The 27,936-nt window shown below is 38.1% G+C and overlaps 1 protein-coding gene across 2 annotated transcripts; it reads left to right on the top strand.

Moving 5' to 3' along the window:
* The first annotated feature begins 1 nt into the window (after position 1).
* Positions 2-26,697, top strand: BORA (BORA aurora kinase A activator). 2 transcript variants are annotated; one of them, XM_066380786.1, is made up of 12 exons: positions 2-157; positions 1,048-1,218; positions 2,840-2,946; positions 6,453-6,498; positions 9,965-10,046; positions 13,195-13,260; positions 13,828-13,884; positions 14,758-14,984; positions 15,785-15,917; positions 19,907-20,511; positions 25,236-25,365; positions 26,387-26,512. In XM_066380786.1, the coding sequence occupies exons 2-11, from the start codon at positions 1,066-1,068 to the stop codon at positions 25,356-25,358; spliced, it is 1,599 nt and encodes a 532-aa protein (XP_066236883.1). In that variant the 5' UTR covers positions 2-157; positions 1,048-1,065; the 3' UTR covers positions 25,359-25,365; positions 26,387-26,512. The 2 variants fall into 2 exon arrangements, with proteins under 2 accessions (XP_066236883.1, XP_066236884.1); XM_066380787.1 differs by lacking the exon at positions 2-157 and adding an exon at positions 26,150-26,169 and having other exon boundaries at positions 1,051-1,218; positions 25,236-25,350; positions 26,387-26,697.
* The last annotated feature ends 1,239 nt before the right edge of the window (positions 26,698-27,936 follow it).

The raw sequence follows: 27,936 nt of genomic DNA, 5'->3' as shown, positions 1-27,936 counted from the left end.
CGATTGGCCCATCGCCCACCAACCCCGTGCTCTGGTTGGTCTAATACAGAGCGGAAGCGGGGAGTTAAAGAGTCTGAACCTGTTGTGGGAGCAGGCTTGACCCTTCGGGAACTCTGGAGTCACATTTGGGGGACATCCTTTTTGTACCCACCATTAGGTACGTTCTTTATAGTTCCTGCCTTTTCGCGTGTCTCAAATTGGCGATCTCGCTTTTCCGGCTTCCGACCCGCTTGGCTGCTACTAGACCTAGTATGGATGGGAACAGTGAGTGATTAGGTGTCAAGGGAGGGACACCAAGAAAGAGTGATAGCATCGCGTGGAGGTGATACCAGCGTGAGTGTCCTCCTCTGCTTCTCACCTAAGGAAGCCAGCTGCACTTCAGCCTTTCAAGAAGTGGATTCTTCTTTTTCTCTAATTGTGCCTCCCTTTGACAAGAAGTAAAGCAGTTTCTCTTCCTACCCCTGGGGTTCTTGGCGAAATGAGGATGTTGGAGGAGAGGCAACGAAAGGCGTTTAATCTCCTGTCCCTAATTAGTCAAACTTGGACGGCACTAACTTGGCAGAAAGGCACGCGTGCACAGGCTGCATCCTCTCATGCTTGCTGTAAATAATTGTTTAGTAACTGCAGCTTGAAGGGAATTCCGGGGATATCCGAAGGATGTTCAATGTGTTTAGAGGCTATGTAATGAATTAGAAGCTATAGGTCCGAGTCCTCTAGTTTGGAAGGTTTGTGCCTATTGTAACGTTCAGTTGTCTCGAAAGTAGACCTGAACTCGTCATTCATATTGGGTTAAGTTCTTTGAGCTTGTTAACTCTACAAAACGATATCACTAATAATACCCTACTTCCTTAGTTTTCGAGGTTATCTGGAAGATCACTTGAGAAAAATGTATGTAATGCTTTTTTGGAAACTATATTAAAAAGCTCCAAACAGCGTTAGGTTTAGAGTTAATTTTTGTGAAATGTCTGTTGAATACATTTGAATTGTCAAAAATGAAGGTCTATGGAACTTTGTAGTTTTATCATATATATCTGAACTCTTTTTTAGTTTTTTTTCCTCTGTGATATGGGAGATGTCCGAGAACCCAAAATGCAAATAACACCAGAAACTCCAGGAAGGATCCCTGTTTTAAACCCTTTTGAAAGTCCTAATGATTATTCTAATCTCCATGAACAAACTGTCTCCAGTCCTTCTGTCTTTAAATCATCAAAATTACCAGTAAGTTATTCTTGACTAGTGTTTACAAATAATTTTAATTATAAATACCACTCTTTACAAGGTAAGGTGAAATTTATAATAAAGCATATATTACTTGGAATGTGCTTTTTAAATTGTCTATTATTATCTACTGGTTGAGCTAAAAATAATTTAGAAGATTTTTTTTAGTTAGCATTTCTCTCTTTTTTTTATGTAATAGATAACACGTTAGCTTTCTGCAATTGTTGTGTCTATAGTTGGTGCTGTATCTACCAATACCATATTAGAGAAGGATCTATGTCATCTAATTATCCATTCTCATTTATTCGGTAAACATTATTTGAATGCTGCTACATGTCAGATACAGTGCTAGGCAGAGAGGTTACGCCATGAGTAAGTCAAGGTCATTAGATGAACTCTTAAGGAGTTAGTTTATAGTCTAATGCAGGGTTCAGCAAACTTTGCCATCAAGTACCAGACAGTAAATATTTTAGGTTTTGCTGTTCATCTCGCTGCTATTACAACTCTCACCTGTGGCTTGTAACACAAAAGCAACCATAAGCAATATGTAAACATATAAACAGGGCTGCTCCAAAAAAGCTTTATTTATGGGCACTGAAACTTGAATTTCATGTAATTTTCATAAAATGCTAATATTCTTTGGGTTTTGTTAACCATATATAGCTTGCAGATTGCATAATGGGATTGACACAACTAAAATAGCAACTTTGAAGGACTATGATACCTGCTACGACTAGTGGTTAAACACAGGGTGATATGAAAGGGGAACCGCTCTTCTGGAGATTAGGGAAGGCCTCATCACTTTAACTTACTTTTACTGTTATTGGCTACCCTGGAGAACTGCTTTGAAGTCTGACTTTAAATATAGTAAATTATCTAGAAAACTGCCATTTGGGTGGCTATTTATTGTGCTACACATTCATATTAGCTTGAAGTGGGTATGCACTAGTTAGTTTTACAGTTTATACTGAGTCGTTAATCTGACCTCATTTTTTTTTTTTTTTTAAGAAAGAGACAGAAAGGGAGAAAAGGTGGGAGGAGAGAGATGAGAAGCATCAACTCATAGCTCTGTTCACGTTAGTTGTTTATTAATTGCTTCTCCTACGTGCCTTGACTAGGGGCTCAAGCTGAGCCAGTGACCTTGAGCTTCCAAGCCAGCAACCTTGAGATCATTTGATGATCCCTCGCTCAAGCCAGAGACCCTGTGCTCAAGCTTTGGCGGGTACTTTTATAGTGAGGACAGTAATTTCTGTTCATTCTTATTGAAAGTAAGAAATTTTGGGTAACTAAGAGATTTTTACTTGGGCATCATTGAAAAGTGTTAAATGTGGAATTTCTATACTATTAATGCTCTAGTTGGTTTTCCTATTATTATATACTTCTAAAAAATTACCCAGAGGGAAGATTGGATATTTTAAAAGAGATACAGTCAAGTCAGTTGACTTTAGTGTGATTTGATTACCACTTGCCACTTAATTTGATTATGAAATCAAATTAAAAAATATAAGGTATAAGATCTTTTTATATTCTAACCACATTGTTTTTGAAGTTGGCATTGGTTAGCATTTTGATGAACTATTTTAGTTTGCTTTTATTCATAAGCTCACTTTCTTTTATTAAGACTCCAGGGAAATTCAGATGGTCTGTTGATCAACTTGCTGTAATAAATCCTGTAGAAATAGACCCAGAAGACATTCATCGTCAAGCTTTATACTTAAGTCACTCACGGTAAGTTTTCCCTTCTTGCACTGAAGTATAATAACATATTCTCATGTTAAGAGAGAAGAAAATTCTGGAGTTGATTATTTTTATATGTAAAACATATCAGGGAGTATGATGCAGTTTTAACTTGTCTAAATGAAGAGTGAATTCAGCCTGACCTGTGGTGGCATAGTGGATAAAGCGTTGACCTAGAACGCTGAGGTCACTGGTTCAAAACCTTGGGCTTGTGGTCAAGGCACATACAGGAAGCAACTACTGTGCTTCCCTCTGCCTCTTTCTCTCGTCTCTCTCCTCTCTCTAAAATCAATAAAATCTTTATTAAAAAAAAAAAGTGAATTCAGAAAACTACATCCGGAAAGATTCCTCTGCTAACAAATCCAAATCTGGGTAGGAGTTTTTTTCTTTTAGGGATAACCTTCTTCCTCTCCTACTTCTGGGACAACTCTGCCTCATCAGCACTTGGAAAAGAGAAGGACATTTTGAAATTTGTACCTTTCTACATGATTCTGGCTTCTGCCAATGAATTATTGTGCTGTTTTATTTTTGTGGTATAAAGCAAAGTGCTGTTTCATTGTCATATGCATTTAGGGAAGCCTGAAAATCCCCTTACAAAGTTAGGACACATGGAATGGAAAGGTATTCAGAGAGCTTTTATAGACATCATTTAACTTTGACATAGGACACTTGGGCATCTGAATTATATTGTCTTGAATTCAACCTAGTAATCAAAGTACCTTATCTTCTTCATCGATGTATTGCGTAGGTTTCCAAGCACTAGTGTGTCTCTGACTTGTGCTGCTTGATGATGCCTTGTGTAATGAGAATACACACTTTGGTGGAGTAGACTTAGTGTTTTATTATAAATTGAAATAATCTTTAATTATGAATTACAGATAACAGTTTCATTAATAATTTGAGGGACTTTTGTTGTCAGTTTCATTTTTTTTTTTTTTTTGAAGAAATTGAATACTGGTATAACCAGTTTTTAATTTTTGGTCCTAAGATACATGTGTTGTTAGTCCAAAATAATAGTCATCCTTTTTCCTTTAGAATTCAGTCACACAAAGGTGTACATGTATTGAGATGCTTTTGCAAATATTTGTATGGCTTTTCTACTCCTTCTACTCTTGGCTTGGTAACTTGATGACCATTCATTCTTAATTAATTAATGTCTATCCAAAGTATTGTAGAAAAGGAATAGAATGGGAAATGAGCATAAAAGGATTTTAACTTAAATCTAAATGCCTTTGAAAGAGAGAGTGAAAAGAATATGTAAAAGCAGAGGCAGAAACAAGACTAACGTTTTTAATTTCATGCAAACTGCTTTATTTTGCCTCTTCTCTTTATATATTCAACCATGGAAAACTGTTATCTATCAAGTCAAGAGATTCCTTTATTGAACTTTGAGACACTGTGAGGAACAGTGAAGGAGTATGGGATATTATTCCTGCCTTTTATTATTATTACTATTGTTTTTTGGGGAATGGGTTATTTAGTGAGAAGAGCAGAGGCAGAGAGACTCTGCATGCTCCCAGACCAGAATCCACCCTGCAAGCCCACTAGGGGGCGATGCTTTGCCCATCTGGGGTGTTGCTCTGTTGCTCAGCAAACGAACTCTTAGCGCCTGAGGTGGAGGCCATGGAGCCATTCTCAGTGCTGGGGCCAACTCGCTCCAGTTGAGCCATGGCTGCAGGAGGAGAGAGAAAGAGAGTAAAGTGAGAGAGGGAGGGGTGGAGAAACGGAGAAGTAGATGGTTGCTTGTCCTGTGTGCCCTGACCGGGAATCAAACCCAGGACATCCACATGCTGGGTGGACACTCTACCACTGAGCCTTCAGGCCACGGCCATATTCCTACCTTCTAGAGTCAACAATATTAAAGTTGGTGGCACATTTCTATACTTACTAATAAACTATGTATTATCTAGGTAGGTTTATGAATCTGGATGTACATCAGTAGGTATAGGAGAGGGGTAAAGAATGGGAAAAGACTTAATTTTAATGTAATTTACTAATATATTCAGTGAATGGTTATGGCATCTACCAAGGTTAGTAAGCATACCTTTAAAAAGGTTGATTCATTCTTTTCAATGACTTTCGATATCTTTTCCTGTCTAATCCAACTTCCCACCTTTTTCATGCCATGTTACAGTTAAAAAAATAACTATAAGGCATACTGGTATAAACAAATGAGTCTGTCCATACACAATAGTATCTGTCACACAATTAGAATTCAGTCACACAAAGCTGACTCCTCAGCTTTCAATACTCCTTACCTTCCATACAGGAGAGTAACAATCTGGAATCCCTTCTCTTCCAAGACTCCATTCAGGCATACCTGTAACCTATATGCATCATGCCAGTGTACTGTAATACACACATAATGTCAGGATACTGTACTCTATGTGACTTTTTAAAACCTTCCATAATCTGGTCCTACAATATTTAGCCAAACTGATTTTCACTGCTTGCAGCAGTTACCTGAATAATTCAGGTCCTTAAAGTTCCTCTAACAAAGCAGCAAAAGGTTTCTGAATGAGATAATGCTAGATCAGAGTTTGCTAATACAATAGGCTATTATTATTATTATTATTATTATTATTATTATGTAGTCTCATTGTGACCTGTTTATGTTCTTGATGAGATGAAGAGAACTAAGCTATCCTCAAAAATCGCTGTTCAAACTGAGGTATGGGGATTATCATTGAAGTCTTTTTCATAAATCCCTTATTTGAAAATCTACTTGATTTTAGTTTCTGAAATGTGTACATTATTATATAACTTTGTTAAGTCACAAGCAGATATATACATTAAAAAATTGAGAAAAAAAGTGTTGTTTTAATTTATTGACAAAAAGCAAATGCTTTTTCTTGGAACAGATTAAAGAAGTGGTCCTACAAGGCTAACTGCTGAGTCCTTTGGCAAATATGTGCCTTGTGCTTGAGACCCAACATTTTATATTAAATCTCACAGCTGATAAATTTGTGTTACTATAATTGCATATTGTATCAAAGTGAAAAAAAGTCATTTGGACAAAATTTTTTATTGATATTTTATTTCATAATTAATAATTTTGCCTATTTACTCAACTATCCAAGGGTGATAGTTTCTATTTTAGAGTTAGAGTTAATTGTAAAATTATGACTATGATAAACTTGCTATAATTGAAGAAAATTAATTTGGAAAATTTTTAGATTTCTGCGGAATGAGATATTTTATTAATTTGTTGTAATTAAAGGATAAAGTCTATTCAACTTCCATTATGTTGTTAATACCAACTTTTAAATTATTATCAATGTAAGCCTTTTAAAAGAAAAGGAGTTAAACCTAACAGCACAATGCTGAAAATCTAAATAACATCATTAACTAAATGTGGTAAGATTCCAATTTTTTCTTTTTTTAAATGACCTTAACATTTGCCAGTTTTGAAATTATTTCTTTGAAAGGTTATGATTTTAAATGTTCAATCAGCTGAAGTAATGGCCTGGTTATTTTTCTTCTTTATCTTTGTATAGAATAGATAAAGATGTGGAAGACAAAAGACAAAAAGCCATTGAAGAGGTAACTTAAAACTGTTACTGATCATTAAACTAGTTAAGCATCAATTTCTCATGCATGTCATCTCTTTTAGGAAGACTTCCTTCCATTCCTTTGCTGTGCTAGCTCCACACCACCAACCTTCCCGTCCCCAGCTGTATGCGTGTCCTCTGTGCTCCCATAAGACCAGTGTTTTTCAGCTGTTTCAGTGCCTCTTGTAATTATCTACTATTGTGATGATCGATTTAGTGCTTTTCTCTCCTAGACTGAATTCTTTTTGTGGCCTGTGTTGTGTTTCATTCACCTTTTCATTCTCAGGGTCTAACACAGTTTGTGCCTTCCGAATACTGATTAGAACAAACTTCTGTTTCAAGTTGGAGTATATGTAGAGGAAGTTGAATAGTTTTAGACCTTGAAAATCTAGATTGGCATTGGGAATGGTTTTATCTTTTGTTGTGGTTAATACTTAGGTTAAGACAATATATTTCATGAAGTAAAATGTCTTACTAATAAATAGAAAAGGTGTGTTACAAATAGTTTTTTAAAATAAAAATAATAAGCTGAGTTTTTCACTTTTGCTTCTGTCAGTGCTGAACTCCTTAGAGCTCAAGTAAGCCTTATCTATCTACAATAGTTGTTTCCTCAAAGTCTTGACAGCATAGCAACATTTATTTTCCTTTTTCCCTCACTAGCCAACTCTGCCCACCTCTTCCTTAGCTATACCTGGTTCTTCTCTGCCCCAAAGACTTCAACCCCAGAAGTGCAGGTCAGGCCACTTCTGCACTTATTTTTCCAGTGTCAGTGTTATATTAATTATACAGCCTATTTCCTTAAAAATAATTTTCTATGCTTTACTTCAAACTTTACTTCTTAATCTACCTAGTAATTCAAATGTTCATTCTGATCCAATCACTTGATTTCTCTTCAGTTGAATATTCATTCTCAAACTCCCATTTTGGAAAATATCATTTTTTTTAGATTCCTCAGGTTTCAAAAGAAATTCAGCAGAACACTCAAGAAAATTAAGTCAGCCTGACTGGTGGTGGCTCAGTGGATAGAGCGTTGACCTGGGACACTGAGGTCCCAGGTTCAAAACCCCAAGGTTGCAGGCTTGAGCATAGGCTCACCAACTTGAGCACAATGTCGCTAGCTTGAGTGTGGGATCATAGAAATGATCCTATGGTCTCTGGCTTGAGCCCAAGGTCACTGACATGAGCCCCCCCCCCCCCCCCGCACCTCCTGTCAAGGCATGTATGAGAAGCAATCAGTGAACAGCTAAAGTGCCGCCACTACGAGTTCATGCTTCTCATTTCTCTCCTTTCCTGTCTCATTAAAAAAAAAAAAAAAAAAGAGAAAAAGAAAAAGAAAATGAAGGCAGCATAAAGATTAGGGTCAATGTATTAAAAGAATTTTTCAAAAAAATTCATCAAAAAAATTTGATGGTTATTTGAAAATAGAATAAATACACATACGTAGTAAAAACAAAAAAATTCAAACTGCAAATAAAAAATATCAGATGGAAACAAGGAGCTTCGTGTACCCCCATCCCACTTTCTAAAAGTAACGACTAACATTTGTACTTTCAGATTAATGTTACGTCCTTTATTATTTTACACATATAGGATTATCATTCTCATACTGTTTGTCTTACTTTTCTTTGCTTAATAATTTTTCTTAGACATTTTTGATTATCAGTACCTACTGATTTTAATAATACCATAGTATTCCATTGTATGACTGTATTATAACCTAACCCAGCCCCTACGGATATTTAGGTTGTGCTCATTGTTTTTCTATAGAAATAATGCTTTAATGAACAGCCTTGTGCATATATCTTTATGTAATTGAAATGAACTTGCTAAATCAGAGGCTTTGCATTTTCAGCTTTGATAAATTTTGCCATTTTACCCTCCCAAAAGGTTGTGCGAATTTTTACCGCAACTATGTTATGAAAATTACTGTTTTCTCATATATGCAATACTAGTTATTATCAACCTTTTTATATGTGCTACTCTTAACTTCTTTGAAATTATATCTTGTTATATGGATTTGTCTATCTTTCATTTTGAGTGAACTTATGTATGGCATCATAATTTGGGGGGTCCTTAATATTCTTTTCTGGGAATTACCTATATCAGAATTTCTGCCCCCGGGCCCATTTTCCTCATACATTCAGAGGTAGTTTAGTCAAGGAAATTTGTTCTTTGTTATAGGTGTAGTAAAATATAAAGAGAATGTTTTGAGTTGCCCCCAAAATAATGGAGAGGGAAAGGAAGAATACAGTATTAGGCTTAATTTTATCTCTAGAATGAAAGAGGAAAGACGCAGCCAAATGCTCTCTCTCCATTTGAGAGTTTGGCTACTGGTGTGCTGGCATAACAACTGGCCATCAGGTTGTGGGAAGAGCTTGAGCTTTAGAGATTGCTGCTATTTATGATGCAAATACTCCAACTGTGGCCAACCTCAGGTCACTAACGTTACATCACTGACTGGGAAAAGAAGTGCAGTGTTACACCATTTATATGGAGGTGTGCTGCCCTGAGTTCAAAGGGCATAGCCTTAAACAGAGATGTTGGCAATGTAGTAAAATAACTAGCAAGTGATGGTTTTGAGTATTTATTATCTTTATTTTTAATATAGTTTATTTAATTGTAAGTTTATATATTTTTGTTTTGTTTTAACTTGATTTTCTTTTAGGGAGAAAACATGACAAACCTCTGAATTTACCTTACAAATATCCAAAATTCATATATTTTTAATTAAATGTATGGGTGTGACATTGGTTAATAAGATCATATAGGTTTCAAATGTACGTTTCTCTGATTCAGGTTTGCTTGCAACTTATTTTTAATACTAGCTTTGCACAAAATTCCTGAAAGGGTAATAATCAGATCCTGAGGGCCAGTGTGAGCCGGCTGCAGCACACTGCTCATGCTAGCTCACTCGTGTGTATCTTATTTCCTTTCACTCCTTCTACATCCTCCCTTTTGTTATTTCCCCCAGAAAACATTTGGGAAGAAATTAAAAATCCTTTCTCTGTGTTTAGTTTAAATGGTGCATATTTAGCTTAATAAGCAAGTTTCAAATTTCAGTGGTTGATAGGCAGTATTATGATTTCTCTTCACCTGATCTATGGTGACGCAGTGGATGGAGCGTTGACCTGGAACACTGAGGTTGGAGATTCAAAACCCTGGGCTTGCCTGGTCAAGGCAATATGGGAGTTGATACTTCCTGCTCCTCTCCCCTCTCCCCTCTCTTTCTCTCCTCTCTAAAAATGAATAAATAAATTAATTAAAGATTTCTTTTTATATATACTTTAAATTTCTTCCATTTTTTTCCCTTCAGTCATTTGTGCTTTTAAGTACTAAAATTTTTAATTATAACTATTAAGTCAGTATGTAATATTTTGATGGTTATTTGAAAATGACAGAGGTATCTTTTATATTTGGGGGGGAATTTAAGGCTAATTGTGTGACTTTAATCTTACTAGTTTTTCACTAAGGATGTCATCGTACCCTCTCCTTGGACTGATCATGAAGGGAAACAGCTTTCAGAGTATCATTCCAGCAAATGTGAGTGCACTAAACATCATATGAATAAAAATCATAAAATTATAGAAATCAGTGAATGGAAAGCAACATGTAGTGAAGTGACAGTTATAGAGGGTCCATAGGTGCAGAAGTAGTGGGTATTGAACATAAAGCTGAGTTGTTAAAGATTTTTGCAGTGATTTTGAAAGTTAATATTTTAAATGAAATCTTTAAATTGCTTTGCTTTTTGCTGATTTATTGATTTTTTATAAAGGTAGTGGAAGGATGGACACTTGACCTCTGGGACAGTGTAATACAGCTGACTATCTGCAAAATTAATAAGGAAATTGAAGGGCAAGCCAGTAATCTTTAAATTTTTTTACATCCAGGAAGTGGTTGTCTTATATTTGCTCTCACTGCCCTTCGGGTTGTGAGCATATTCAAATATTACTCTGTATGTATGCATCCCTCATTTCAGTGGAATTGCCCGCTCTTCTATGCAGCGTACATTGATTGTGATCTATGTATAAAAGAACATTGGTTCTATCCTTTACCAAAACACAACAAAGGGTAAAATGGGTTGCGCACTGTCTGTGTGCTGGGACGTTGATGTGCTTTCATAATTCCTTCCAACAGCCTCTCTGAGGTAGGTGCTATTATTGGCCCCATCTTATAGGTGAGAAAACCTAGTTTTAGAAAGGTTTGAGCACTTGTTTCAGGATGACAATATGATAAATGTGGTAGAACTTGGATTTAAAACTCAATCTTCTCAGTTTAGAGTCTGTACCCTTAGCCGTTACAAACTGTAGTAATGGATGTAGACCTCCTGTTACTGTAAACCAGGAAGGGTGACTTGAGCAAATTATTCAGTCTCGTTAGCCTTCGGTTTTCTATTTGTCAAATGGGTTGAACTACATGGTTGCCTGTTAACATCTCTCCCAGCTCTAAAATTCTGTGTCCAAGTTGACATTTTCATAGAATTCATTCTCTCCCCAAAATTCTTTTATTTCTTATTTTTGAAGAGATGAATAAACCTTTTTTGGGTGACTTTTTAAAATAAAATAACTTTACATGTCATGTATCCCGTTTTAGTTAAAGTGATACAGAATCAAGAAGATGGTGAAAATAGACAGCCTCTTCGATGTGCTAATGTAATCCAGCCGTGATGCCTGAGTGCAGCAGTTAGTAGGGTGGGCTCCGGAGCGTGCTGTTCAGTATGGTGCTGGGAGACAGTTCTCCACGGTCTCACAGTTTTACACATCAAGTGAGGAATGGTACAGATAGGTTTTCTTTCCACACTCTCTTTTCAAGGATGTTTGTATTATGAACATCCTTGAAAGACAGAGATAATGAGTCCCTCCAGAGCAGAGGGTAGGGTTCTATCTTCCCCTGGAGCAGGTTTGCTTAATTATAAAAGAATGGGATTTCCCACAAGTTAGCAGTTACGAAATCGTCACTGGGATGTAAAGGAATATAGTCAATAGTATTGTAATAACTCTGTGTTGTATCAGAGGGGTACTAGACTTATCAGATCACTTCATAAGCTATGTAAATGTCTACCCACTGTGCTGCACACCTGAAACTAATATAATACTGAATGTCTACGTAATTGAGAAAGAAAGAATAGGATTTCCCAAGTTTAGAGTTTCTCAGCTGTGATGAAAATCCACTGCATGTGCCACATCCACTGGGGCTGTTTAATGTCACCTCCTGAGGACTGAGGGGCAAAGGGAACTGATGGGAACATGAAGTTTCTGCTGCCTGCTGTGCTAGGAATAGTGAAGTTCTGTGTCTTGACCCCGAAGCCTCCTTGCCTCCAGCATCTGTGGAGCATTGACATGTTAACCTGTCATCGTGCCAGTAGGATAAAATCCCAGACCTTTCACAGTTCTTGACACATGGTAGCCAATAGCCAAATGTGGCTCTTTAAAATTAGACATATTTAAATTAAAATTCTAGATTTAGTCACACTATTCACATTTTATGTCTAAGGTATTTGGATTCTAGCCTGAAGACCAAGGTCATTACAGTGTTAACGGCCATGGAGTGCCTTCTTTACATTTGCCTTATAGAAGGTCATGCTGTCTACACAGAGAAGGCATTTGAATCCAGAATTTTCTTTTTTACCCATTTTGATATAATTTAATGGACTTTAACTCATTCACCCACCTCACCCACTTACTCCTACACCCATTTACTTATGTAGGTATAGTAGCTTACTGGGCTTTATTATTGTATTTTAAGCTTTCTGTGGGATTTTTTTGTTTCCTTGCTTTTTTATTTTGCTCATCTTAGTCATTTTTGTCATTGTATATTTTAGTTTTTTTTACCTGGTGATTTTCAAGTTATGAAGCTTAATATTTACTCATTAACTTTCCATTTTAAAAAAAAATTATTTGCAGCCATAATGTTGATTCCTGCTGTGAAAAAAACTGAGCATGATTTTATTATCAAATTTTAGAATTTTTCAAAATGATCTTGCATTTTAATTCAGACAGTTTATCTGAACCCATTTTTCAAAACCATGAAGAACAGAGGACCTGACTGAGGATGAATAGCATGTGTTCCAGCCTGTTAAGAAGGCATGGAGAGCCTGACCAGGTGGTGGCGCAGTGGATAGAGCGTCGGACTGGGATGCGGAAGGACCCAGGTTCGAGACCTCAAGGTCGCCAGCTTGAGCGCGGGCTCATCTGGCTTGAGCAAAGAGCTCACCAGCTTGGACCCAAGGTCGCTGGCTCCAGCAAGGGGTTGCTCGGTCTGCTGAAGGCCCGCGGTCAAGGCACATGTGAGAAAGCAATCAATGAACAACTAAGAAGTCGCAATGCGCAATGAGAAACTGATGATTGATGCTTCTCATCTCTCTCCATTCCTGTCTGTCTGTCTCTGTCTATCTCTGCCTCTGTAAAAAAAAAAAAAAAAAAGGAAGGCATGGAGAGCACCCATTCTTTCCTTAAAAAGTATTGGTGCCTCTTCTCTGCTGTAGAATCATAATCCCTCAAGTTTCATCTTGTGCTCCCTCAAAATTAAAGATAAACATAACAGAAATATGCCAAATTAAATACTTACATATGCAGACATTATTAAAATCTAAAAAAAAGTTAGTTTGGTTTTTTTTCCTTTGGAAAAAGTAATCCTAAAGTAAATAGAGAATATAAAATCTAAGATTTTTTTCACTTAAAATGTTTTATAGGTATTTACATAAATAATGAATCTCCAATTAGAAGAAAGCTGACTGACCATTCTGAGAAAAGCAATGGTGAGTATTAATACCTTCTGCAAAGAAGTATGTTCAGTATATTTAATTTTAAATTTAGTTCATGTGATGACACTTAACCTTGCAATAAAACTGTTTACTTTTTATGAGTGATCTGTATAAGAGCTGACTTATATTTTTTAGAAAAAATTAGAATAGATATATCCAGCCATGTTTTAGAAATAGCACCACTGTGTTAATTTTGTTGTTGTTGTTATTCAAAGCATAGGAATTTATTTCTGGATAGAAATAGTTTTTCTTTTTAATTTGTTAATATTGGAAAAGTTATCCCCAAATATATGCTTGTTTATATTTTTATTCAAATGCCAGCAGAACAACCAGGTGTTAACTTGAGCCATTAATAGGTTTGTATCAGTGCTGGAAAATATGGGAAACCAGGAAACCACATATAGGAAGGTGACATGTTATATAAAAGAATACATAAATGAAATAATTCATTTTGGCTGGAACATCATGGGGAAATGATTGATTGTGAAGCACATGATAGATTGCATGTAATATGCTTGCATTGATTTATTCATTTTTGTACTTTTTTATCTGCTTGTCCAGTTGCTTGTCAGACATTGCTGTCTCTTCCTGTGGATTTTAATTTAGAAAATATATTAGGTAAGTGTTGTACCTCTTTAAACCTTTGATAACTTAAAAGGTTTTGTTTTGATGGTTTTTTGTAAATGGAAATATGTGCCAGTGGCTTTTTCTAAAGAAGTGGGGAAACAATTTTGAAATTTCTCTTTTATACACACACACATACACACACACACACACACACACACACACACACACACACACACACACACACACACACACATACACACACACACACACACACACACACACACACACACCTGGCCTGAATTAGCCTTTTTTATCATAGTGAACCCCACTATAGACATAAACTATTTATGGACACATCTTATTGGTATCATTTATACTAATAATTGAAGCACTCAGAAGAGAAGGAATAATTTTAGATTTTAAACATTGCATAATTGCATACACCATTAATTTTGCCCTGTTTTTTTGTTTTTGTTTTTGTTTTTTACAGAGAGAGAGAGTCAGAAAGAGGGATAGATAGGGACAGACAGGAAGGGAGATGAGAAGCATCAATTTTTCATTGTGGTACTTCAGTTGTTCATTGATTGCTTTCTCGTATGTGCCTTGACCAGGGGGCTACAGCAGAGCGAGTGACCCTTTCCCTTTGTTTGAGCCAGCAACCTTGAGCTTAATTAAGCTGGTAAACCTTGTTCAAACCAGATGAGCCCACGCTCAAGCTGGCGATCACAGGGTCTCGAACCTGGGTCCTCTTGTGTCCCAGTCCAATGCTTTATCCACTGCACCACGCCTGGTCAGGCTGCCCTGTTTTTATGAAACAATTCAAACATATAGTAATTGATAGTTTTTAAAATATCAGATAACTGAAGTCTAATTGCTCTTCAAAATGACTGGCTCTGCCTTTTATTTTGTTAACATTAAATGTAGGTGACTATTTTCGAGCTGAAGAATTTGCAGATCAATCTCCTGGAAACCTCAGTTCTTCCTCCCTGAGAAGAAAGCTGTTTTTAGATGGCAGTGGAAGTATCTCTGAGTCCTTACCTCCAGCTTCTCCCAGAAGTCTTCACAGTAGTGCTCACACATCACTTGAGGTTTTTTATTCAATAGATATCTCTCCTGTACGGTGTAGGAGCCCTGTGCAGACACCAAGTTCGGTAAGAAGTGCATTAAAAAGTGGCTGATTCGCTTGCTATCGATATACTTGGATGGTCTTGAGAAATATGGTTGCCTTTTGGGTTTTATATTTCATAAGTATTATACTAGTTTACATGTCATTAGGAATGTTTTTGGTCAGACTTTTCTAATTTTGCATTTTTGGTATACAGGATAACCAAATTTATCTTGCGTCTCAAGGAATTTCAGTGTAAATTATTTATCACTTATGTAAGATTTTGAGTGTAACACAACTGGATTGGCATTAGTGGAGTTATTTAATTAAAAATTTTCATAAACAGCTGTTTAGTATGAACTATAGTGGTTTAATTTAAAACCAGTGCATTTGTATTTTATTTTGACTAACATATTAATATTTGTTTCAAAATTTTTGTAACAATTTTCTTAACTGTCCTTGTTATAAGATGCCTTAACTTTTGGCATCTTGCCTGACCTGTGGTGGCACAGTGGGTAAAAGCATCAACCTGGAACACTGAGGTCGCTGGTTCAAAACCCTGGGCTTCCCTGGTCAAGGCACATATGGGAGTTGATCCTTTCTGCTCCTCCCTCCCTCCTCTCTTTGTCTCTCTCTCTCTCTAAAATGAATAAATAAAATCTAAAAAAAAAAACAAAAAAGCAAACAAAAAAACAAAAAACAAAACTTTTGGCATCTTTTCTTTCAGGAATGACCAAAGTTTATATGAGCTACTTTATAAATGTGTTTTGATGATGAAGATAAAGAGCATATGGTATATCACAGTAGAGGAAGAGATATAATTTTATTTATTTATTTTTCTCATAGGGGCAGTTTTCTTCTAGCCCTATTCAGGGTAGTGCAAAAAAATACAGTTTGGGAAGTTTAACCAGTCCTTCACCTATTTCTTCACCCACTTTCTCACCCATTGGGCTTCAAATAGGAAAGACACCGCTCTCAGGTATGTCTCATAATATAATAGCTAATTTAAACTTTTATATTATCAATTTTTGTTAATAAAGGCTCTTGTTAGCATGTTCAACTATAGAGCTCTAAATGACCACTAACCTTTTAAAATTTAGAAACTTTTTTTTACAAAAAGATCCATTTACCTTCAAAAACAGATTCTTTTTTTTTTTGTATTTTTCTGAAGTTGGAAACGAGGAGGCAGTCAGACTCCCGCTTGTGCCCAACCGGGATCCACCCAGCATGCCCACCAGGGGGTGATGCTCTGTTGAGACCAGAGCCATTCTAGCGCCTGAGGCAGAGGCCATAGAACTATCCTCAGCACCCGGGCCAACTTTGCTCCAATGGAGCCTTGGCTGCGGGAGGGGAAGAGAGAGACAGAGAGGAAGGAGAGGGGGAGGAGTGGAGAAGCAGATGGGCGCTTCTCCTGTGTGCCCTGGCCGGGAATCGAACCCGGGATTCCTGCACGCCAGGCCAATGCTCTACCACTGAGACAACCGGCCAGGGTCCCAAAACAGATTCTTGGCAAAGTTCTACTCTAGTGTTAAATACAAGTAATTTGATTAGCAGTGTTTATATCAAACACTCTTATAAAAGGAATCAAAGATGGCGGTTTTAGAAATAAGTGGGTTTGAGTATGGTTTGGTTTTACTTCTGACCTGTAGGTTCCAACTTTGGTAATTGGATATTCATGTTTTGTAAACATGTTTGAGTAAAGTTTTTAAAGCAAATATAGCATGTGGAAGTTTACATATTTCTCTGCAGTACATCAATTTCTCAGAAAAATTATAGCATTTTAAAAAAATTATTCACAATAAAAATAAATCCTATTCGAGCTTTGAGGTGTTCGGGATTTTACCCTGCTTACCGTGGGACCGCCTCTCCACGTCCTGGAAATAGGTGTCACCCCTGTTCTGGTTTTGCATCTTCAAGGAACACTGGACGGCCCGGCGTTCTCAGCACACTCGCTGAAAAAGTGGTCCACGTCCTCTGGGCCACAGTGTCACACAGCCCTTTAGCCCAGTTTTTATCAATGAAGAATGGGCTCCAAAGCTGATTGCTAATGGCCTGCGAGTCCAGATGCAGAGGCAAGGTGTCCCTCGAACTCTTGGACTTCACTGTTCCTCTCGTCCTCACCAAGGACCTTGGAGCTGTGTCCATCTGCTAGCAGACTAGCCAGTGGCTCCCCTAGACCTGCCCCTCTCTGTTGGTGCTGCTGAAGTCATTTCTGACCCCAGTGGAAGCATCATGGAAGGAGGGCTGGCAACAAAGCCAGCATTTGCTGAATTAAAGGCGGTTATGGAGACACTTTGATTAAAGCTCGAAATGCAAAGTAAAAAAAAAAAAAAAAAAATCCTATTCATGGTAAAGAAAATTGGAAAACTGGAAATGGCATATTTTTATCAGTCTTTATGTGCTTGCATGTGTGTCTGTCTCCACATACATGGAGAGTTACACACTCATACACACACACACACACACACACAGAGGTCTCTCCTGCTTTACAAAGCATTTTATTATGAGTATTTTCTTTTTTTTTTTTTCTTTTTTTTTCTTTTCTTCTGAAGCTGGAAACGGGGAGAGATAGACAGACTCCCGCATGCGCCCGACCGGGATCCACCCGGCACGCCCACCAGGGGCAACGCTCTGCCCACCAGGGGGCGATGCTCTGCCCCTCCGGGGCGTCACTCTGCCGCAACCAGAGCCACTCTAGCGCCTGGGGCAGAGGCCAAGGAGCCATCCCGAGCGCCCGGGCCATCTTTGCTCCAATGGAGCCTTGGCTGCAGGAGGGGAAGAAAGAGACAGAGAGGAAGGGGGGGGGGTGTGGAGAAGCAAATGGGCACCTCTCCTGTGTGCCCTGGCCGGGAATCGAACCCGGGTCCCCTGCACGCCAGGCTGATGCTCTACCACTGAGCCAACCGGCCAGGGCCTATCTATGAGTATTTTCATAGGTCAGTCATTTATTATTGTCTGAAACCATGAATTTGCACCACTATGTAATATGCCATTTCATGGATGTTTTAGTTGTTTTCAATCGTTGGTAAACATTTAAATTATTTCTATTTTTTAAAAATCATATAACTAATGATTATCCTTGTATATATATTATGTTGTGCACAACATATTTATATCCTTGATGAAATTCTCAGAAGTGGAATCATTGGGCCAAAGGGATGAATATCTTTAAAGCCTCATAAATTTGTCACATAAAAGGTTGTACCAGTTGACATTGTTGTTAATTAGTGTATAAGAAAATCACTTTTTCTCCATCCAGAAACACTGGTATTATCATTCTTTTTGAAGTTTGTTAATTTTGCACATTACAAAAAGGTCTCTTATTGCTTTATTTTTTATCTTTGATTTTTTAATTCTTTGACATTGAATCCTTTCTGAATGTTGATAGGTCATTTATTTGGGGGAAAGGGATTATTACTTCAGTGCGACTTCCCATTTAATGTTTTTGGACCTCAGTTAACCATAGATGACTGACAGCAGAGAAAGCAAAACTGGACAAGAGAGGCTGTTGTATTTCATTTGTCAGGTACAGCTATTAATTTGTAGCTGTCACCTGATTTCTCCATTTTCTTCTTTGTATATGAACAGTATGGTTATGGTAAAAATATGCTTGTGAGGAAACAATTCTCATGGAGTATTTTGTTTAATTTCAAAAGAGAAGATGCCATAGGAATTATTTTTGAAGAACCTCATCTTACTTATTGAGACACATTGACTTGTACTTTTGGGTTTTTTTTTTTTAATTGTAGTTTACGTTCAATATTATTTTATTATTTGCTTCAGGTATACAGCATAGTGGTTAAACAATCATATACTTTACCAAGTATTCCCACTGATGTGTCCAATACCTACCTGGCACTATACACAGTAATTACATTATTGACTATACTCCCTATGCTATACTTGACATCCCCGTGACTGTTTTGTAACTATCGATCTGTACTTCTCAATCTCTTCACCTTTTCCACCCATATGTACAGCCTCTGTCCCCTCTGGCAACCATCACTCTGTTCTTTGTATATGCAAGTCTGTTTCTGTTCTGTTTGTTCATTCATACTGTTCTTATATTCCACATATAAGTGAGATCATATGGTATTTGTCGTTTTCTGACTTATTTCAGTTAGCATAATACCCTCGGTCCATCCATGCTGTTGCAATTGATGAGATTTCATTCTTTTTTGTGGCCAAGTAATATTCCATTTATATTACATATGACAGCTTTTTTATTCTCTTGTCTGTTGTTGGGCAGTTGATTTGCTTCCATATCTTGGCTATTGTAAATAACAAAACGAAAAGACAGCTTACTGAATGGGAGAAGATATTCACCAATGATACATCCAATAAGGGGTTAATGTTCAAATTTTATAAAGAACTCATACAACTCAACACCAAAAAGATGTTTTTATCCAGTTAAAAGATGGACATAGGACCTGAGTAGATACTTCTCCAAAGAGGACATAAAGATGGCCAATAGACATATGAAAAAGTCAACATCACCAAATATCACATTAAAACCACAATGAGATATCACTTTATACCTTTCAGAATGTCTGTCATCAATAAATTTACAAAAAAGGCAAGTGTTGATAAAGATGTGAAGAGGGAACCCTCCTGCACTCCTAGTGGGCATGCAGATAGGTGTAGCCACTGTAGAAAACAGTATGGAGCTTTTTCAAAAAATTATAAATGGAACTGCCTATGACTCAGCAATTCCACTTCTCAGTATATATCTGAAGAAATCCAAACCACGAATTCAAAACAATGTACCCTGTGTTTATTGCACCATTATTTATAATAACCAAGATATGGATGTAACCCATGTGCTTTTGTTTTTAACAAAATTTCCAGTAAACAGCAGAACTGTTAATAGACATCTATTTTTTTCTGCCATGTAACATGATCACCATTTAGGAATGGCTTTTCCATTATTATGATTTTATGATTTTATTTTTTCTCCTAATCTTTTAGAACAAAGGAAGTTTACTTCTCCTGATGCTTCATCTCAAATAAATTCTAATGGAATCAGTAATCCGTGTACCAGAAGTCCTTATATAGATGGCTGCTCACCAATTAAAAATTGGTCTCCTATGAGACTTGAGATGTTTAGAGGTGGTACTCAGTATCGGACCTCACTGATTCAAATGCCTTTTACCCTTGAGGCTCACAGTGAAGATGAAGAAGATAAAGTGAACACTCCTTCCTCAGATGGCTCATTCCCCGCCGTGGACACTGTTGGAGTCCACCTGCAGCAGTTGCAGAGTGATGCTTCTCCACATGGCTCACATTTAGTCGTGACTTCCATGTCCATTACACAGAATCAGTCCAGTGCTGCGCAAGTCCTGGCCCTGCTGCAGGATGTCGAAAGCGAGAAGGAGAATAATAACACTGTGGATATGGTCGATCCAGCAGAGACAGCAGATGAGAACACTTGGATTAAGGAGCCAGTGGATAATGGGAGTTCACCCATGACTGATTCCGTGAGTGGGATCGCCTTCAGTATTGAAACTTCTCATATGTGTATGTCACCTCTTGCAGAAAGCAGTGTCATTCCTTGTGAAAGCAGTAACACTCAGGTAAAGTATGTTAATAGTCTACAGTCCTGTACTTGGTCCATTGGTGTTCTCTAGCCTTTCTTTTCTAAAGTTATGGTAAGAAAGGAAATGTGTGAAGACAATAAATATAGCATTGTATAATTTTTAAAAAAAATATCAATACTAGGTGATATCAAGAGGGTTAGTTCTTGTGATTTGGACTCATGATATATAGTTAATATTCACATTAACTGGTATTTATTCGGAGTAGGAAAAGAAGAGAGCAGAAATCAAGCAGCTCCGTTTTTACAGACTGCAGGTGTCAGGCACCTTCTCAGAGTTCATCTCTCGTGTATGGAGTTAGTGCCAAGGAATTCCAGTTTCCTGTATAGCATTTTTGTTCTGAGAATACAGTAATTTTGGGTTTTCCTTGATAGTATTTATTTTTTTTATTATTAAGTGGGAGGCAGGGAGGCAGAGAGACAGACTTCCCCATGTACCCCAACCGGGATCTACCCAGCAAGCTCTCTATAGGGCGATGCTCTGCTCATCTGGGGCTGCTGCTTTGTTGCTCGGCAACCAAGCTATTTCAGCCCCTGAGGCGAGGCCATGGATCCATCCTTAGTGCCCAGGGCCAACTTGGCTGCCGGAGGGGAAGAGAGAGAGGTTTTTGTTTTATTTTGGTAATAACTTAAAAATCTATAGCATGGCTGGCAAAGCATTGTGTGGTCTGACCTTTGCCTTCCTGTCCAGCCTCATTTGTTTCCTCCATTCTCTCCGTTCCCCCATTCTCTCCGTTCCTCCATTCTCTCCGTTCCCCCATTCTCTCCGTTCCCCCATTCTCTCCGTTCCCCCATTCTCTCTGTTCCCCCATTCTCTCCGTTCCTCCATTCTCTCCGTTCCCCCATTCGCTTTGTTTCAGTCACAGTGGCTTTCAGAGTTTTCAATAACCATGTTCCTCTTGTCAAAGACCCTTTGCACACAGTGTAAACTCCTTTTTATTTCACATTACATACTTAACTCCTGATTCTTTTTTAATTCACAATTAATGGTCACATTATCCAAGCAGACTTCCCTGGTTCCACCAGCCATGCTAGGTCTCATTATGTGCTTTCCTAATTCCATGGACATTTTGTATTCTTTCCAACCCAGTAATCATGTGTTTTTGTTTATCCCAGAAGTTATTTAAAAAAAGAAAGAAAGCTTGGTATGTAATAGCTACTCATTAAGTATTTGTGGAATAAGAGCCAAATGAGGGCATAAATTCAACCAGAAGGATGTATAAAGTGAGAACAGTAGGCCAAGGTTTGGAATCCTGAGGAAATATTGAGGGAGTGGATAAAGGGAGCTGAATCCCTGGAAGGGACTGAGGCCTGGACAGAGGCGAGAGGGAGACCCTAGGAAAGCAGAATAGCGTGAGGTATACTAAGAAGGAAAAGTACTTAGCAGACATACCTCATTGTATTGTGCTGCACAGATACTGTGTTTTTTAGAAGGCAAGACCTTCCATCAGCCAAAAGATGACAACTCGCTTTATTGCAATACTCTTGTGGTGGTCCAAAACCATACTGCAGTATTTCTGGGGTATGCCTGTGCCTTCAAAATAAAAGCAAGGGCCATTGGGCTTAAAAAATGGCTTCTGGATCAATAACAAAACTTGGTGAGTGAGCAACCTCAAAGTGGGAGGTAAAGGGAAGGCAGGTAAATGAAAAAATATACGTAGAGAAGTCTCTGAAGACCTTAGATTCATGATAGCAAGGGGAGAACATTAAAGTTCAAGATCATTTTGTAGTTTCATTTTGTTTTTACTTTAGATGGAAGAAACTTGCATATTTAAATTAAAAAGAAAGATGTAAAAGGAAAAAAGAACAAAGAAAACTAGGAATTGGCAGGATAATTATTACTAATAGGTATCAGTTATGTGTCCTTTTCAAGTACCAGAGACCAGACCAAGTCAGAATCTATCTAATCCTCATAATTTACAGCAGATGCAATAGATGTCACCTGTAACACGGCGGTTCATTTAATATGTGAGGGAGTGAAACGTGCAAGATGGGATAGAATCCAGAGCTCTGGTAGGATTCTCAGGTGTTTGTAGCTGGGGGTGGTGTGGCTCGCATGGCATTCAAGAACATGGGCTTGTTTCTTTCCTAGCTGTTTTATATAAATTCTGGAAAGTAACTTCTTTGAGCTTGTTCCCTCTTATTTAAAAAATGGGTATAATAATCGGGAGTATAGGATAATAATGATCACTGAGATCAGAGTTAATGTGAGCAAACTAACAGTGTTGGTTTTCAGAAAGTAATGAGAGACCGAGTTCTTTCTGAAAGGTAGGAGCATGAGTGGCAGACTTGAAGGTGAGCGGTGAGGACAGGGCTAGAGTGCTGAGGCCAGATTTCAGGGAATGCATGGAAGCCACAGCTATGGTCAGTTGTGAACCTTGCATGGTTTTAGAAAACCACATCTGATTTATGGGAGAGAAAAATTAACGTAGTAACAACAGGAGGATGACTGGCAGTAGAGATACCATTTAAAAGCTGCCAGTCCCACTGGAAGAGCATGAACATTAGTCACAGTAGGCATTGACATTAGAATTCTAGATGAGAGCCAGTGGTCAGCCACAATCTGATCGGGTGCCCATTGATCCTTTTCTTCCTACAAGTGGGACAAACTCTGATATGCCTTACTTGCTCTCTCCACTGTGCTATTAACTTTTCCCTTGATATATTCAGTTATGTATTTAGTTTGAGTTAGGTAAGCCAGTTGTTCGGCACCGGTGAATAATAAAAGGAAGTTATTGGCAGATTGTCTGGAGGCAATCTTATAATTACATTTTGACCAAGTAGCTGCTGAATGATTGCAGAAGAGGGTGTTTCTCCTGGGATGTGATGCAACTTTTTTTTTTTTTTTTTTCCGAAGCTGGAAATGTGGAGGCAGTCAGACAGACTCCCGCATGCGCCTGACCGGGATCCACCCGGCATGCCCACCAGGGAGCGATGTTCTGCCCCTCTGGGGCGTCGCTCTGTTGCATCCAGAGCCATTCTAGCGCCTGAGGCAGAGGCCACAGAGCCATCCTCAGTGCCCGGGCCATCTTTGCTCCAATGGAGCCTTGGCTGCGGGAGGGGAAGAGAGAGACAGAGAGGAAGGAGGGGGGGGGGGGTGGAGAAGCAAATGGGCGCTTCTCCTGTGTGCCCTGGCCGGGAATCGAACCCAGGACTCCTGCACGCCAGGCCAACGCTCTACCGCTGAGCCAACCGGCCAGGGCCGCAACTTTTTTTTTTTCACTCGTCCACAAGTCTAATTAAAATGGAACGTGACTCTAGTGAACACATCCATCCCTGAAAACTGGTAACATTTTTCTTAACGATGATAGAATGCGCTTTCTAAGCTAATGTTTCTGATGAGGAAAGAACTACACACCTTTTCCTTACCCTGATCCTAGTTTGCAAAAAAAGGCTTAATTGCAAGGTGAGTCCTTGTGGGGTTTTGTGTTGTTTGATGCTTAGCACTATGCAGGTAAATGCAGTGTGTGTAATGGACAGGGACTTGGGAGCCTCACATCTTGGTTACGTCATTCTGCCTGACATTGTGAAAGTTAACCTTTCTGAGCTTTACTTTCCTCATCTGTGAAGTTAATAGGGTTGTAGTGAGGAGAAAATAAGTGGTCTGATACGAGTGCCATATGGGCCTGGAATGTTTTTATTACTGATTTTAGAGGGAGAAGGGGAGAGAAACATCAACTGTGGTTTCACTTACTTACACATTCCTTGGTTGATTTTCATATGTGCCCTGACCCTGGCTGAACCCACAACCTTGGCATATGGGGAAGACATTCTAACCAACTGAGCTACCTGGCCAGGGCCAGCCCGGCACTTTTAGGCACTCAATAAATATATGTTCCAAAACTGAAGTTTACTACAATCCCATGTTTTCTCTTGATCTTTGGTCTGTAGCACTGTATCCTAGAAGGCTAGAATTTCTTTTTATATATATAAGATTTTATTGATTTTAGAGCAAGAAGAGGGGGGGGATAGCAGCGGAAAGCATCAACTCATAGTAGTTGCTGCTTTTATGTGCCCTGCCTAGACAAGCCCAGGGTTTCGAACCGGCAACCTCAGCATTCCAGGTCAGTGCTTTACCTACTGGGCCACCACAGGCAAGGCTAGAATGCTACAATTTCAATTAAAAATTGAACATCTGGAGTCATTATATATGTGATATTATGAAGGTAAGGTTTCAGCAATGGGTGTAAGTGTAATGTAGCCCACCTTTTAAAAAATATGTACAACTTTGAATACTCATAAAGGTTGGCTGTATTTAGAGATGCAACCAAGCCACTTAGAGACAAGCTTGGTAAATTAGTTGGAAGGTGAAGTTGATTGTAATTCTCACTTTCATCTACTGAGTGAAACCACAAAGTAACAGGAAAGCAGGTTTTTGGTAGCTTGTTGACTGATTCTAAGAAAAATTACAAGATAGTAAAGACTCAGTTCTATGTAGAACTACCTTTTATGTTTATATATTTTAAATTTCATTCAATATGATGACTATTAAATATTACATTGTATTGTTCATTTGTGAATGATAGTATAATGATTCACCTTTATATATTACATAAATCATTTATGTGTATATAAAGTACATTTTATAAATATTTTAGGTAAGTTTACTTATTTAACCATAAAAGCTCATCAAAATAAATTTTGTGGATAAGTGAATTAATTTGCAGTGTTATCCTTAGTGTGTTTCCCCCTCGTTCCTATCAGATGGATAGCGGCTATAATACCCAGAACTGTGGAAGCAACATCATGGATACAGTTGGGGCAGAAAGTTACTGCAAAGAAAGTGATGCACAAACCTTGGAAGTTGAGACCAAACCTCGTTTTTAATACAAAGGTATGGAAAAAACAAAGTTTGATGTGGTTGTAGGTTATGAGTGTTTACTAAATGTGACTTTTTTTGGTCTATTTTCCCCTCCATTTTGCTTAAGATTTTGTTAACTATTATGTTTATACCTCATTCTTCTGGACATTTCACAGCAGGAGGTGCTTTTTTATTTTTTATTTATTTTTTTAAAATTTTTTACAGAGACAGAGGGAGAGTCAGAGAGAGGGATAGACAGGGACAGACAGACAGGAACGGAGAGATGAGAAGCATCAATCATCAGTTTTTCGTTGCGACACCTTAGTTGTTCATTGATTGCTTTCTCATATGTGCTTTGACCGTGGGCCTTCAGCAGACCGAGTAACCCCTTGCTCAAGCCAGTGACCTTGGGTCCAAGCTGGTGAGCTTTGCTCAGACCAGATGAGCCCGCACTCAAGCTGGCGACCTCGGGGTCTGGAACCTGGGTCCTCCACTTCCTAGTCTGACGCTCTGTCCACTGCGCCACCACCTGGTCAGGCAGGAGGTGCTTTTTAAATGGAAACACTGTTTTCCCAACTCTTCTGCTATAAGTATAAAAGAGGTTGGAGAGGGAGAGTTAGCCATACTTTGGAATAGATACTTGAAATCAGTTCCTTAAAACTGAAGGGAAGTAGGAGTAGGGGTTGCCAAAGAGGAGTCAGAGGTTTTGCCTGTAATTCTGTCTCAAAACTAAACATAAAAAGTAACTTTATTAGAGAGGAAAGTAGTACAACTGAGAGACTACACATCAAATTAATGCACTAAGTCTCCAAATGAGAGTTAAGATTTAATATGGGAGCTCACTTTATTTTCCCTTTCCTCCATTTTGTCATGAGATGGAATTGTAGTTGACCATGACATAAGTCTTTTTGATACTAAATATTGATTTGTAAGAAAGCCTATCTTTACAGTCCTTTTAGAACCTGCATTCAGGTTTTAAAAAGTTCTCATAATAGTTGCATCCCTAAATAATCCTACTTTAACTGAAAGACCGGTATTTCTTTCACTTTCACAGCAAGACCACACAACACAGAGGTATTGGATGAAAACAGCAAATCCTCAGTGCAGCAGTCCACAGAACACCTCTCAGAACCAAAGACTGTCACTGAAGAGCTGCTTGCATATTTTTATGCACAGAATCAATGTGATCACGATTGGGGAAAGATTGCTTCAAGTAACATGCTTAGCGTTTTTTCTTTCCCTCCTTAATGTGAAAAATCAAGGGCTCAATTTAGTGACACAGGAACAACAGAAAAAAGCACCTGGAAGTTCAATAAGTTGCTGAAGTTTATATTTGGTCAATAAATATTTTTGTAATCACCTTTAGTGATGTTTTACAATTAAAACTTGAAAGTGATGACTGCTCCTATCCTACAGGGTCAACGAACTGCTTATTAGTAAGCCTCACTGATGACAGCCTGCACTCGCAGTTCTGAGAACGTGTGGAACTGTGAAAGTAGTTTCATGTACAAATGTGAATATATATGAATTTAAATTTAAAATCTATGTGAAAGAAATCTAATAAGATATAAAGAAAATTTAATCAAAGAAGTGGGGAGGTTAAACAGGTTTCCAAAATTTTTAATTCTTGGCCCTTTCGTTCATTTTTGTGTAAAAATTCTTAGTTCCAGTGATAAATGGCCTTGTAACTGCTTTAATAAGTGTAAATACTAGAAAGGTAGTACTAACAGCATCTTCATATTATGTATTGTTTTTATTACTGGGGTAAACGTGGGATGCCTGGAGTGTATCTCACTGGGCTATAGGCCCCCCCTCCCCAATCAAGGCACATATAAGAAAGCAGTCAATGAACAATTAAGGTGCCTCAACCAAGAATTGATGCTTCTCATCTCTCTACCTTCCTGTCTGTCCTTATCTGTCCCTCTCTCTGTCCATCTCGCTAAGAAAAGAAACCTGTTCACTATTGAAGAATTAGTAAAGTCTTACATTTTAGTTGTTACTTGGGACATTTTGGGTCAATCCACAGAAAAACTTGAGGCTATACTGCTTTCTGATAATACTGTTCAGAGAATTTTTGATGTGGCCAATGATACTGAAGAGCAAGTTGTGGAGAGGATAAAGAAATCAAAATGTAACCATGCTGTTCTACTTTGATTCATGAGGTATATTAATGATCAAGACTTGAGGGAAGAACTAGTCTGTTGTCTTTACCTGGTTGGGCCACTAGTTGAGATATTTAATGCTTTGAGTACTTTCAAGCGGAGGGCTTAGACTGGGGGAGTGCATTGGAGTGTGTACTGATGGTGCTGCAAGCATAACTGGATGTCACTTGGGTAGTTGCAAAAATACAAAATGTTGCATATCAAGAAATGCGTCCACGCCGCACTGTATGATTCACCTGCAGCATTTAATGCAAAAAGTCCCCTGAATTGAAGATAATGATTAATGACTCAGTGAAGACAGTTGATATTTGTAGTTGAGGTTTGAACCCTGTGAAAGTATGGATCCACAACCCCAACATCTCTATATGGAAGAGAGGTGGCTCTGAAAGAGGAAAGGTTCTTTCACACCTTTTCAAGTTAAATGTTTTTACATAAGCAAAGC

Source organism: Saccopteryx leptura, chromosome 4 (genome assembly GCF_036850995.1).
Source record: "Saccopteryx leptura isolate mSacLep1 chromosome 4, mSacLep1_pri_phased_curated, whole genome shotgun sequence".
Lineage (NCBI taxonomy): Eukaryota > Metazoa > Chordata > Mammalia > Chiroptera > Emballonuridae > Saccopteryx > Saccopteryx leptura.
Note: the sequence above shows the minus strand (reverse complement) of the source record. Positions and strands in the feature narration are given on the sequence as shown.

Excerpts from the sequence above, each read along its gene's own strand:
- BORA (XM_066380787.1), top strand. The coding sequence starts at position 1,066 with ATGGGAGATGTCCGAGAACCCAAAATGCAAATAACACCAGAAACTCCA. Across the intron at positions 2,947-6,452 it reads TTATACTTAAGTCACTCACG|AATAGATAAAGATGTGGAAG; the intron begins GTAAGTTTTCCC and ends ATCTTTGTATAG. Across the intron at positions 15,918-19,906 it reads AGGAAAGACACCGCTCTCAG|AACAAAGGAAGTTTACTTCT; the intron begins GTATGTCTCATA and ends CTAATCTTTTAG.